A 13,540-nucleotide genomic window follows, 5' to 3' on the forward strand; every position below is an offset into this window, starting at 1 on the left:
TGCTGGGTTTCATGCTCAAAATAGCAGATATACAATCAATCTCACAACGCGTCGCGCTGCGACACATTGGGTTGTTTTGGGTTGTTTTGTTTTACACAAACTGCAGCCTGTGTGCATGCATGCACTCACACATTGAAACGCCATGTGTTCTATTCTCTCGTCCGCTCCGTGTGCAGATTAGAGTTTTGGGGAACACTCTGAAAGAAGGTGATGTGATTCTGAGTAACCACCCGTCTGCCGGAGGCAGCCACCTTCCTGACCTCACCGTCATTACCCCGGTCAGTCAGTCAGTCTCTCTCTCTCTCTCTCTCTCTCTATGGAAATTATTTCTGTCTGCGCAAGTCTCCTTCCATTCTCTTCCATTTTACCTACTCTCAAAGATCCTGCTCCCCATTTAACTCTGACCAGCTTTAATTCCCATCTCTCCCCCACAGGTGTTTAGAAAAGGAGTGAGTGGTGCGGTGTTCTTCGTGGCCAGCAGGGGGCACCATGCGGACATCGGGGGGATCACACCTGGCTCTATGCCCCCCCACTCCACCACCCTGCAGCAGGAGGGGGCCGTGTTCACCTCCTTCAAACTGGTCACAGGAGGGGTCTTCCAGGAGGAAGGTATGTGTTCACCTCCTTCAAACTGGTCACAGGAGGGGTCTTCCAGGAGGAAGGTATGTATTCACCTCCTTCAAACTGGTCACAGGAGGGGTCTTCCAGGAGGAAGGTATGTGTTCACCTCCTTCAATCTGGTCACAGGAGGGGTCTTCCAGGAGGAAGGTATGTGTTCACCTCCTTCGAACTGGTCACAGGAGGGGTGTTCCAGGAGGAAGGTATGTGTTCACCTCCTTCGAACTGGTCACAGGAGGGGTGTTCCAGGAGGAAGGTACTGCCACCCACAGGACGCTGCTTTTATTCCGCTCCATGTTATTGAATGCAGCCGTTCTCACTGGCGATACCACGCAGGCGTGCACTCTATATTATACATTGTAGGCTACATACTACATGGGGTGACCCGACATCCTGGTTTGGCCGGGATTGGCGAGAACAGTCGCTCGCGCAATACAGCGACATAGACCTGCGCGGACGGACACTCATTTGGTGGGTTCGATGCGTAAGACGGTAGTTCTCAAACTTTTTTATGTCAAGGACCACCACATTTTTGCCCATTTGAAAATATTCTGTGCCAGGGACCACCATACAAGATTTGTGTTTCCAAAATATTAAAACTATTTCACATTTTATTCAAGATAGTTTTTAGTTTTTTAAGTTTGTTTTATAGCAGATCTACAAGCTCACAATGCATCTCACATTTGCATAACGAGGAAATTGGGGAGAAAACAAATAAATAAATAAAGATTTCATCCGAAATTTTAACTTTGGGGAGGCCTTCACAAACGCTGTAGTCGCTTCAGACATCATGATTGGTAAACAATAGGGGTGTAACCAGTGGTGTCATGCTCGTAGAACGCAGTACCACGGTGTGGTACCAATATTCTTTTCATGTGCACTTGCATGTACGGTGCACGCGTGTGCATGCTACAACACAATGGGGATCTTCTTGCCCAAGCTATAGGCTTAAAGATGGAGGTGAGAAAATTGTCGGCTCCCCCGACAACAATAGACAAATTGCCTGACCCATTAGCACCTTTCCAGGCTACAAAACCTGCCGACGCATCTCATGCATATCAGTGGTCCATGTCTGACTGGTTAAGTAGGCTGTAGCCTAGTCAGTAGTAGGCACGTGTGTGTGTGTGTGCGTGCACACACACAATTAATTAATTAATTTGTCACAAGTTGTTTACATTTGTAAAACTCTCATACTAGGCTTTCAGCTGTTCTGTGTATGTTTGTGTATGTGCGTGCATGTGACGTCATTAAAATGCAATGATATGATATGTATCATGAAACTATTTACCAGGCCAGTTGGGTCATTAGCATCAGTGTCGATAACCAGAGCAAATTCTGCACTCACATTAGCATTAAGTACAGGCCTCTGTGGAGATACTGGTCTCACTGCGAAACGCTGCACACATTGCAAAGAACATAAATGAACCATAAGAATGCAGGCAGACTTTCAATGGACTTTAGAGGATTCAGACAAGCGAGAACTTCTGTGATTTGTGTAAATCCCAAGAATCCATGTCGGTATCTGAGGAATGCTGACTAAAATAAACATTGCAATAGCATCAACGTGACTCTGTGATAACTGTGTGGGTTTTTTGGTGCCCTTTAGGAGTGCAACAGTAAATCGAACTAATTGATTTCATTGATTATAAACAAAATAATTGATCATCGATTTTAACCCATTTAGGCCCGAAAAAAAAAAAAAAGTCTTCTGAAAGAATATATATTTTGTGCCGCATTTTCACGAGCCCAAGTGGCGTGCTACGAGCTTGTAGATCAATTTTTCAATAGCTAAAGTATAACATAATGAGTTAAAACACCAAAAGGGGTTCCCGCCCAGAATGGGTTAATACAAAATTATCGATTTTGGGGGGGAATATAAAATTGGTTAAAAAGTTTTAAAAGGTTAAAGAAAAGGAATTAAAGTAACAAAAACAAAAGTAAAATGACTAAAAGTAACTAAATTCATTAAAGTAACTACATTAACTACAGTAATTATTCTAAAATAGCTGATATACAAGCTCACTCAATTCCTTTCACGTCTTCCTCCTGTTGCTCTCTCTCTCTCTCTCCTCTCCATCATATCAGCTGTAACTGAAGCCCTCATGGCTCCGGCCCAGCACCCAGGCTGCTCCGGGACGCGCAATCTCCATGACAACCTGTCGGACCTGCGGGCTCAGGTGGCGGCCAATCAGAGAGGCAGCCAGCTGGTGGGGGAGTTGATTGACAGCTATGGGCTGGCTGTGGTCCAGGCCTACATGGGTTACATACAGGTGAGAAGGGATTGGGTCCGCCTCTCACACGTTGTGCTATGTGTGTGTTTAACAGTGAGAAGGGTTTGGGTCAACCTCTCACATGTCGTGCTATGTGTGTGTTTTAACAGTGGCGTCAAGTCATTAAGTACATGTATTCAACAAGTACTGTACTTAAGTGTGAAATTCTGCCCTACCTGGACCCTCATCAAACCCCCGCTGCACGCCACCTCGCCCTTTAGGGCGCTTCTCACCCTCAGGCGTCTTACTGGTATTGTGTGTTTGTGTGTGTGTGTGTGCGTGTCCGTGCATCAGAGTAATGCAGAGCTGGCTGTCAGAGACATGCTGAAAGATTTTGCCTGTCGATGGCGGCAACAGACCGGCTCCTTGGAGGTGGAGTCAGAGGATCACATGGACGACGGAACACCAATCAGATTGCGGGTCCAGATCAACGAGGAAGAGGTGAGTGGGAGTAATTTTGTCATAACAAAAAGCATGATTCCTCTGCCAGATGTGACGTGTTGTTAGCTTATAGATAGACTATTTTCTGCAAATTATTTTTAATAAGGGAAAGTTTGCTTAAGTTATGGAAAATCTGGAAAAACAAATGCTTACCACTAGCTTTCTTCACAGATGTGTTCATAAAGGTGTCTACTATAACAGAAAAGCCAATCAAAGTTGGGGTACACGGAGGCTAACAGCAGGACATTTTAAAATTGGCCAATATCAGCTTGTGACATGGTCAGTTAAGTCTTTTTTACTGAAAGGTAATGGCTGGAACAGATTCAGCAAACCCAAAAGAAACCTATTTACACACCTCAGAAGCTCATAATGTTTCATAATAATTTATCCTAGGCCCTCCATGTACCCCAACTTTGATTGGCTCCCACAAAGTTTCCCAAGGGAGTTGGCTTGGGGGGGAAAGATTCTGTGATAGTAGACACCTTTATGAACACATCTGTGAAGAAAGCTAGTGGTATTCCAGATTTGCCACAACTTAAGCAAATTTTCCCTAACTATTTGTCCACAACCAGGCTAGATCCCTGGCACAAACTCAGATTGTGGTGTGCATATTAACAACCCGTTAAACCAGAAAAGCATCTGTCATTTCAGATTTTTCCCATGGCTATTCAAACATAGCAGATGTACAAGCACAGTCACTTGCTAGTTTCACTGCGAGCTTGTACATCTGCTGTTTTTGTACATTTTTGAAAATCTTCAAAGTGTGAGAACTACTGATTTAGAGGGCATTTGTAGGCCTCAGGTCTTATGGGGTCTGACCTTGACATGAAAATGTTTGACAACGAGTGGTTTTAGAATGAATGTAATGCACGGTATGTTATGTCCCTGTCACCCTGCAGGGCAGTGCTGTGTTTGACTTCACAGGAACAGGCACAGAGGTGTGGGGCAACTGCAACGCTCCCCGGGCCATCACACTGTCCGCTCTGATCTACTGCCTGCGCTGCATGGTGGGCCAGGACATCCCCCTCAACCAGGTACAGCTTACCACGGGCCCATCTACTCAATTCAGGTGGACCAACGGCTCCTGAAAAAACAAAAAATCACAGCCGTGTGAACTGAGCGGTGCAGGCTGTGTGTGTGACCGGAATGCAACCCAGTTTGCAATGAAACCACTATTAGATATGTCAGTATATGGTTTCATTCCAAAGTTGCAAACCGACCACTAGGGGGCGAGCCAAAATAGTTTGCAATGGTTTTTGAAAACCTTATGCCCATACCTAACACCATGCCAAAATTCAAAAAGTAGTTACGAAGTGCATAATTGTTATGATTCTTATTAAATCACAGTTTATAAGCATTTTAGCTCATTTTAGCTACCGTGGAAGCCATCTTGAAAACGATGCCTTTCTGGTTGTTCGTTGTTCTTAAATTGTTATTTAGCACACTCGATAGTAACAGAATCCATTGAAAGTCTCTTATCAATTATTTTGGTTTTCAACCATACCTATATGTATCGCTCCCAACGCGTTTGCCCAGCTTTTTGAAATCCTTATATACCCATACTTAACACCACACCAAAATTCAGAAACCAAAAGCCGAATCTTGCTGATTTCTTACAAGTCCGCCCCCGCTACACACACCTTTACCTTGTGTGCGTGTGCGTGTGTGTGTGCGTGTGTGTGTGAGAGACGGAGGGGTATAGACAGTGCTTTGCTTAATTGCTTCGTGGACCACTCAGGGGTCCACAGACCGCCTGCCTCAAACTCTATATATCAATAATAGCCTATGATCTATCTTGGAACGGGTAAAGGACTAGTGAAGATAATAATGAGGAAAGCTGAGAGGAAAGGCACAGAGGGAGCAATTTGGAACCGTTTCGAAAATTGCTTTAAAAGTAGCTGATGGCTTTGAACTTTCAAAACATAATCAGCTTTCTATAAAAAAAGAAAACATGCCTCTATACTTATCTGTCTCCTTTCCTCTTTGCCTTCAAATTGCCTTCATGGCTTTGAACTTTCTATTGGCACATACCGGTAGCCTGGTAATGTAGCCTGGTAATGTGAGGCTAACAGACTCACCCATCGTCCTCCCCTGTCTGCCTTCCTCCCCAGGGCTGCCTCACTCCAATCAAAGTTATCATACCCCCGGGCTCAATCCTCCAGCCTTCACAGAATGCAGCAGTGGTGGGCGGGAACGTGCTGACATCACAGAGGGTGGTTGATGTCATCTTCCGGGCCTTTGAAGTGTGTGCCGCGTCACAGGTGAGGAAGAGAGGGGGGGAGGAGTGTACATTTGGCAAAAATAACTAAATTACAAGCTCAAAATGTGCTGTGGATTTGCAATTTTTGGCGGAAGACCACTGAGGACGGAGGGACCCCCTGGAACCCCCCCAAGGACCCCAGGGGGCCCCGGGCCATACTCTGAGAACCACTAGTTATTCAAAGTTAAGGAATAATATCAAAGGAAAGTGTATGTACCATAATTAGCTTAGTATTGATCACTTATCGATACTTATCAATCACATATTTGTTTTCAGGGCTGCATGAACAACATTTCCTTCGGCAGTGAGAAGAGTGGATACTATGAGACGGTTGCCGGGGGATCGGGGGCGGGGCCTGGCTGGAGTGGGCGGAGCGGCGTGCACAGTCACATGACCAACACACGCATCACCGACCCAGAGATCCTGGAGAAAAGGTGAGCACACGTCAACTTATGTAGTCTTCGGTAAAAGATCAAAAAGTCATACCGTGTAACATTCATTTTAGGTTTATTTTCATGATTTATTAACTGTAAAATACATTTCCGGTACATGTTGGTGCAAGTTTGGTGGACAGACACTATGCTAAAGTGTCTAAAGTGCAGAACTCAGGGCTAAGCCATAGCGAATATGACATTGTTTTGTCCTCTAGATTCTAGAGGACAAAACAATTTCATATTCGCTTCAGCATTCATACAAAGTTCTAGACTCTAGAACTTTGTCCTTTTGTATGAATGCTGAACAAAGTTCCCCTTCGTTCGGAGTATGCTGGAGGTTTAAGTGGTCTGTTCTGTTCAGTTCTGTTCAGATGTTTGCATCTTGTTGGCAGGTATCCAGTGGTCTTGGAACAGTTCGATCTGAGGCCCAACTCGGGTGGTGCAGGGAAGTACCGTGGTGGAGATGGCGTGATCCGCAAACTTCTCTTCAGGAACAAGGTTCAGTTGTCCGTGCTGACGGAGAGGCGCTCCACCCGACCCTATGGCCTGAAAGGTATATAACCTTTGACCTTTGCCTGTACAAAAGTTTGGATGGGTGGATACATTTTGTGATTCCATTCATCACTTATGCGTCAATAATGGCTAGTTGATTAGGGTCACACAGGGCTCTTTACTTGGCCCGCCTCTTTTTTATCCCTCTACTACACAAATATCTATTTTCACTGAATATTTGCCTATTATGACATGCCCATGTATTCAAACATATTGGACATACAAACACACAACCAGGTGTTAACTTTGAGTTTGTCATCAATCATAAATTTGTTTTTCGATTTTATCTTTTTCCTCAATCACATATTATGACTTGATCAATATGGCCCCTTTCTTTCTCACCCAGTGAAATAATTCGATATTTGACATTTAATAATGTTCCTCGTGTCCTTCAGGAGGGGAGAGTGGTGCAGCAGGTCTGAACCAGCTCCGCAGGGCAGACGGAAGAGTGCTCAACCTGGGAGCCAAGACCACCGTCAGTCTGGAACCAGGGGTAAGAGAGAGAGTGTGTGTGTGTGTGTGTGTGTGTGTGTGTGTGTGTGTGTCAGTGTTGTTTTCGTCGACTAAAACTAAGACGAAAAATGTTCGTCGACTACCTTTTTTCACTGACAAAAACAAATGGAAACTAAATGAAAACTAAGCTACGACGACTAAAACTAAGACTAAATATACTGACAATTTCGTCGACAAATAAAAACTAGACTAAAATGTTAGGAAGGGACTAGTGGACAAGAGATCCAGTATAAGTCATTTTACACTTGGTTGCATGCTGAAAATAGCTGATCTACAAGCTCACAACGCGTCGCGTTGCGATGCGTTGTGAGCTTGTAGATCGGCTATTTTCAGCAAGTGTAAAAACACTCATTACGACGGCATCAAGACCCGCCAAAATACATTTTAGTCGACTAAATCACCTGTAGATTTAGTCGACTAAAATCTTATGACATTTAGTCGACTAAAACTAGACTAACAGTAAGACATTTCCAGGTGACCAAAATGAGACTAAAACTAAATGAAGTTTCAGTCCAAAGACTATGACTAAACTAAAATAGAAATTTGCTGCCAAAAACAACACTGGTTCTAGGATGCTTCTTTGACTATGTAACGTTACGCACATGGTCATTATATACGATATACCCTTTAACCTCTGTCTCCCCCTGCAGGACATGTTCTGTCTCTACACCCCTGGAGGAGGAGGTTACGGGCCAGCGGAGGAGGAGGCCACCAACGGAGCGCCTGCAGCCAAGAAGCGCAAGCGCCAGAACGAGGCCTTCGCCGAGAGAGGCAGCGTGTTTGAGTACCGCATGGCACAGGAGGCCGTGTGACACACTATACTAACAAGACAGGGAGAGATAGAGGATGGAGGAGGAGGTTTGTAAAGAAACCTTAGAGCAGTGGTTCTCAAAGTGGGGTCCGGGGAACCCTCCTGGGGTCCTTCAGGGGCAGCGGAGTTGGTTGATGTAGCATCAAAATAATTTTTAAGCATTTTAACCTTTTTATATACGTGTCAGCTATTTTCAAATAACAACAAATCTTGTACAGGGGGTCCGTGGCCAATTATACAACAGGTCGTTTCGAGGAAGCAATCTGATTGGTTGAAACAGCCTTCTAGCCGTGGTTCAAACGAGCACCACTCCACACCTAATCAAAACAAAGAATTCAGAATTCTGTTTCCCCAGAGCGCAGCAAACTCGGCGGCTAGGCTAGCTAGTTTCTTGGAACATTTGTGGTAGTAGTGATGACATCTGTCATTAAAAAAATATGTTTTTTCAGCGATTTTCTGATTTTCTGTTGTATGCAATTGCAATATTGCGGAACTCGACTACGTCTCGTTCCTGACCGCATCACTGTCGTGGCAATAATCACGTTAAATATAGATCAGTTTGGGGGTCCTTGACATGAAAACATTAAAGAACCGCTGACTTAATCACTGAACTTTATTGATCCCTTGGGGGGGACATTCCGTAGTCAATGGCAATACTGCACTTATGAAACATAGGACAAATACGCCTGATGGAGGGGAAAGGAACTGGTTGGAATAACGTGTTCCTTCCACGCGCTACGTCCAACCAGGGAAACTCCCCCCTGTCAGGTGTAAAGGAGCAACTTGGACACTCAAGCATGAAGGAAGCATGAGTTAAGTCCGTTGCTCTCCCCAGGTTGGCGGAGGGTGTGTAGAGCCCAGGATCACATTAGATGATTGACACAGGGGTGAAAAATGGGTTACAAAATCGTGGGATAAAAAATATATTAAAAAAGAAACCTAGGACAAATAATGGTAAAAGAGATAAAGATTGGCGTACCTAATAATATAAGAAAGAAGTGTCAGTACAGGGGCATTAGGAAAACATGACCAGGTATGCTACAGATATAAAACAAGGTGTAAAAGAAAATAGCCCAAAATGTACATGCACAGACAATCTACCTCGGCAATGTAAGTATGGGTAGAAGAGACCAGTCAGTCTACAGTGGATAGTGAGAAATATACAACATTACAACTTGAGAAATCTGTGTACTGTGACTCAGCGAGACAAAGAGGTCTGTTTGGCACGGCATGCATTACCAAAGATGGAGAGGGGGGGGGGGGGGAGGATAAGGACGAGTAGAACCACCTTCCACTGTTTATTCTGCACAAGACAAATAAAACACAGTTTGTCCTTGAGTTACTTCAGCATATTTTGAAACCTTCAGGAGAATAAAACAAACAAACAAGCATCTTTGACATTTTATTTCTTCTGGGGGGGGGGGGGATTTTTAAGCCTTTATTTGACCGTTATTGGAGAAAGATACAAATGCAATGGAACTGGCAGTGTAATCTGGCTAGTGTAATCTTTGTATTTTTTCTGTAAGGACGAAAATCGGATTGAAACCATTGGTTCCATTGATCCAAGCCAGGACACAATCGATTGATTGATCATCAACAACCTAAACATGCTGAGAATGCACACGGACCACCCATCTGACCACTTAACGGCTGCAGTGTTAAGTTGTCAGATGTGTGGGCCGCGAACGCTTTCAAGATTTTCAAGTGGGCCCTGATCCAGAAAATGTTGAGAATCCCTGGTCTATGTAACAATAACATTTCCACACAGGAAACATGAACACTAAAATGTAGTGTAGTTACTGTATAAGGTAGTGCATATCTTTATGTCAATACAGGCCTGACTGTGAGAGATTAGGGTGTCCTTGAAGCAGTTTGAAACGCTGAGGAAGGCCTGCATGCCGAAATGCGTTATTTTATAGGCCCTCCAAATAAAACAATTTCTTTAAACACTGGATATCCCCTTGTTTCTGTCACAGTCAAATAGCTTCATATTCAAATATAAAAACATGCTGAGATGGCATGATATGCGTTTGTGTTTCTCATTGTTCAACATTTGTCCTCCATATGACAAAATGTTCCGATTCAAGATATAACACAAGATTTTTTACAAGTGGTCATATACGTTTCTGCTAGAATGCCCCGTTCGGTGAAGAGTTATCCTAGTATAGAGCCATGAGGGACTCCTGTCAGCTAGGGTAAGTAGGGTTAATAGGTTAAGTTTAAGTGTATTGATCTCATACTGCCACCCTGTGTTCAGAACTGCACACGACACTGCTTTCCAGAGGGGTCACTGTTCCTGTTGTGTTGTAAACAAAAACCTTCATGACAAAACAAAGACTACTTCACATCACTAACATCAAAACAGATTGATTTGTCTTACATTAACTCTACATAGTTACACACAAGGACATTTTTTAAGATGGAGAGAAAGACCCAACTGGATTCTGTGTGTGTGTGTGTGTGTGTGTGTGTGTGTGTGTGTGTGTGTGTGTGTGTGTGTGTGTGTGTGTGTGTGTGTGTGTGTGTGTGTGTGTGTGTTAGGGGGGAGGGGGGTTCTGGGGGTGCAGGCAATGGCATGCATAAGCCGCCTGATAAGGAGATACTGGCCACTGCAGTCAAAACAGCAGGAGGCTGGACTTGTTGATGTAAATCATCTCTGTGTGTGTGTGTGTGTGTGTGTGTGTGTGTGTGCGCGCACGTCTGTGCGTGTGTGTGCACGCACGAGCGCACACGTGCTTCCATGTGTGTGAGTGTGTGTGTTGGAATCACAGACTGTAACCGCAATGTAGGGGTGATGGACTGTGGATCAAAAGATAATAGATCTGAAGATCTCTATAGATCACAATTCCTGTGGTAAAATAATCTATCACACTCAAAGGGCTTGATGCCCTACTGACCCCTACTAACCCCCTGCTGTTGCTACTTGAGCACTTCTATCTCTACTACTTGAAGCTGCAGCATTAGGCTTTTGGGCAGTCATGGCCACTTGGCCAGTGGTGGAAAGTAACCAAGTACATACTTGAGTATGGTACAATTGTCTGCACTTTAGTGTAATTGTAGTGGAGTGACTTTCACTCCATTGCAAAGACAAATATTGTACTTTTGACTCTCTTAATAACTTTTGTTAATTATACAGCAATGCACCAAGATATATAAAAACAAATCTACTTTATTTGTACTTTATTTTAAAAGCATGTGCTTTTGAAAGTATTTTTTACAAGTATCCCAGTACTTGAACTAAATACACATTTGATTTCACTTATACCACTGACATTAATCAGGGAACAACATATCCAAAATATTTGAAATCCTAACGTAAAAATAAGGTTTTGGTGCAAAATCCCAGAAATCATACTAAATTAATGAAAACGATGTTGATGCTGAGTATCTGGACAGTGCATTGCAACCATTAGTGACTATTACTTGCATTGACTTTTCAGGCTTCTTTCAAGGTATTTATATTACTGACATTGACATAATTTAACTGGTGATGACTTGTTTTGTATGATTGTTTTAAGAAATAGACATGAATTAACAGTAAATATAATCTTAAATATGCTTATTAGACATGCTGTTGACCTGTCTGTCTAGCATCAAATGTTGGATGAGTGAGAACTTTCTCAAGCTAAATGAGGATAAGACAGAAGTTCTCATAATCGGTTCTAGCGAGCAGAAAGAATCAATAATAAGCAGACTTGGCAACCTGACTGTAGAAAGTAACAGTACAGTAAAGAACCTGGGGGTTATTGATTCTGAATTGAATTTTAATTCATGTTAATCATGTTACCAAGATTGCCTTTTTTCACCTTAGAAATATTGCACGAATCAGAGCCTATTTGTCCTTGGACGATGCAAAAACGCTAATCCACGCCTTCGTTTTTTCTCGGCTTGACTACTGCAATGCACTCTTCTCAGGACTGCCTAAGAAAACGACTGACAGACAACTTGTCCAAAATGCAGCAGCTAGAGTTTTAACTAGAACTAAGATGAGAGAACATATTACTCCAGTTTCGGCATCACTGCACTGGCTTCTGGTTGTTTTTAGGATTGATTTTAAAATTATTTTACTTGTCTATAAAGCTCTCAATGGTCTCGCACCTTCCTACCTACATGACTGCCTGCCTAAATATGTCCCAAACCGGCCCCTAAGGTCTTCCACTGCTGGCCTGCTCGCTTTGCCTAAAAAAATGGCAACTAAAAAATACGGGGAAGCAGCTTTTTGCTTCTACGGGCCGTCGGCATGGAACAAGCTCCCTCTGTACCTTCGTCAGGCAGCCTCTGTAGACATTTTTAAAGCTCAGCTCAAGACCCACCTCTACAACATTGCTTTTAAGTGATCTTTTATTTTTTGTTATTCACTGCTTGTTTTTTAATGTCGTTGCCCTGCTTTATCTGTTCTTATCTTTGTACCACTGCCTTCTCCTGATTTGACACTGCGTTATTGTCCTATTGTTTTTACTGCATGCCTGTTTTAATGCTGTTTTGTTTTGCTTTTGTTTTTATTATCTTTTCTGCTCTGTAAAGCACGTTGAGCTACATTTATGTATGAAAGGTGCTATATAAATAAAGTTTATTATTATTATTATTATTAGTGTCTTGGAACAAGCCATTATGATGAAACAAGTTTATTGAAACTCTTTCCAAAGTGGTAATGCCAGAGGTACAGGCTTTAGTTCCGAAACCTCAATCCCTAACCATAACCACAAGCACGGGAGCAGTGCATGTCGGACCATCGCATTTTCTCATGTGTCCCATTTTATCTGAAGAGAAGCATACAATAATGCACAGGATAATTTAGTTTTAAAAAACAAAAACATTTTATTTCATAGCCCATTAGGCACATGTTTCATATTCCAATACTCTACTGTACAAGCCTTTTAAAAGACAACCACAACCATGAATCTGGCGGGAGAATAAAACATTCAGCTGTCACGGTGGGCAGATAAAACCGCTTCCCTGATAAGAAAATTCATGTTCATATCAAAATAGTGCAAAAAACAATGGCAGTGCAAACTCCCTGTACATGTTCCATTCAGTTGACTTTCTGAGGTAAATCGTTGTGCTGTTGTATTTTATAATGAAGAATAGTTGTACGTTTCCAGTAGACTAACTAATATCTGAAAATATGCAGTATTGCCAACACTTGGAATAACATTCTCATAACAATTATTCCTTTGCTTATTAGACCAGTGTTTCTCAAGCATTTTCATGGCAAGGAATTGCCATGTATTTGGCTGCAGACCCCATTTGAAAATATTTTGTGCCAGGGACCACCATAAGAGATGATTTGTCAAGAGATGATTTTTCAAAAATTGCTGATCTACAAGCTGTTGCAATGCATTGTATGCTTGTAGATAGGCTATTTTTTAATAAAGGGGAACCAAATAGGCCCCTTGCTGGGGACCCCTGGAACCCCCTTCACTGACCCATGGGGGTTCCCGGCCCCCACTTTGAGAACCAGTGTATTAGTCCATCTCTCTTGAGTACGAGGTAGTGATTGGAACCGTATCCGGGGCAGAGGGGACATGCAATACCTTTGCAGAACTTGACTATAACTCAAGTCCTATAATATCTTTCTTTGTGCAGTAATGTTTCCTTCAACATAGAACATCACTGCCCTTAGTGATGATTAAGAGTCAAG

At 42.9% G+C, this 13,540-nt stretch overlaps 1 protein-coding gene across 1 annotated transcript in view; it reads left to right on the forward strand.

Moving 5' to 3' along the window:
• The window catches only part of oplah (5-oxoprolinase, ATP-hydrolysing), a 28,515-nt gene extending 18,706 nt beyond the window's left edge, over positions 1 to 9,809 (forward strand). Inside the window, exons 19-29 of the mRNA XM_083778170.1 lie at positions 177 to 278; positions 435 to 609; positions 2,704 to 2,888; positions 3,183 to 3,329; positions 4,229 to 4,363; positions 5,441 to 5,590; positions 5,866 to 6,023; positions 6,416 to 6,576; positions 6,971 to 7,068; positions 7,739 to 7,946; positions 9,735 to 9,809. Of these exons, the coding sequence (XP_083634296.1) occupies positions 177 to 278; positions 435 to 609; positions 2,704 to 2,888; positions 3,183 to 3,329; positions 4,229 to 4,363; positions 5,441 to 5,590; positions 5,866 to 6,023; positions 6,416 to 6,576; positions 6,971 to 7,068; positions 7,739 to 7,900 (1,473 nt within the window). The 3' untranslated portion in view covers positions 7,901 to 7,946; positions 9,735 to 9,809. The remainder of the gene's footprint in view (positions 1 to 176; positions 279 to 434; positions 610 to 2,703; positions 2,889 to 3,182; positions 3,330 to 4,228; positions 4,364 to 5,440; positions 5,591 to 5,865; positions 6,024 to 6,415; positions 6,577 to 6,970; positions 7,069 to 7,738; positions 7,947 to 9,734) is intronic.
• Positions 9,810 to 13,540: the final 3,731 nt, after the last annotated feature.

Source organism: Protomyctophum parallelum (genome assembly GCF_964188405.1).
Source record: "Protomyctophum parallelum genome assembly, chromosome: 12".
In the NCBI taxonomy this organism is placed as follows: domain Eukaryota; kingdom Metazoa; phylum Chordata; class Actinopteri; order Myctophiformes; family Myctophidae; genus Protomyctophum; species Protomyctophum parallelum.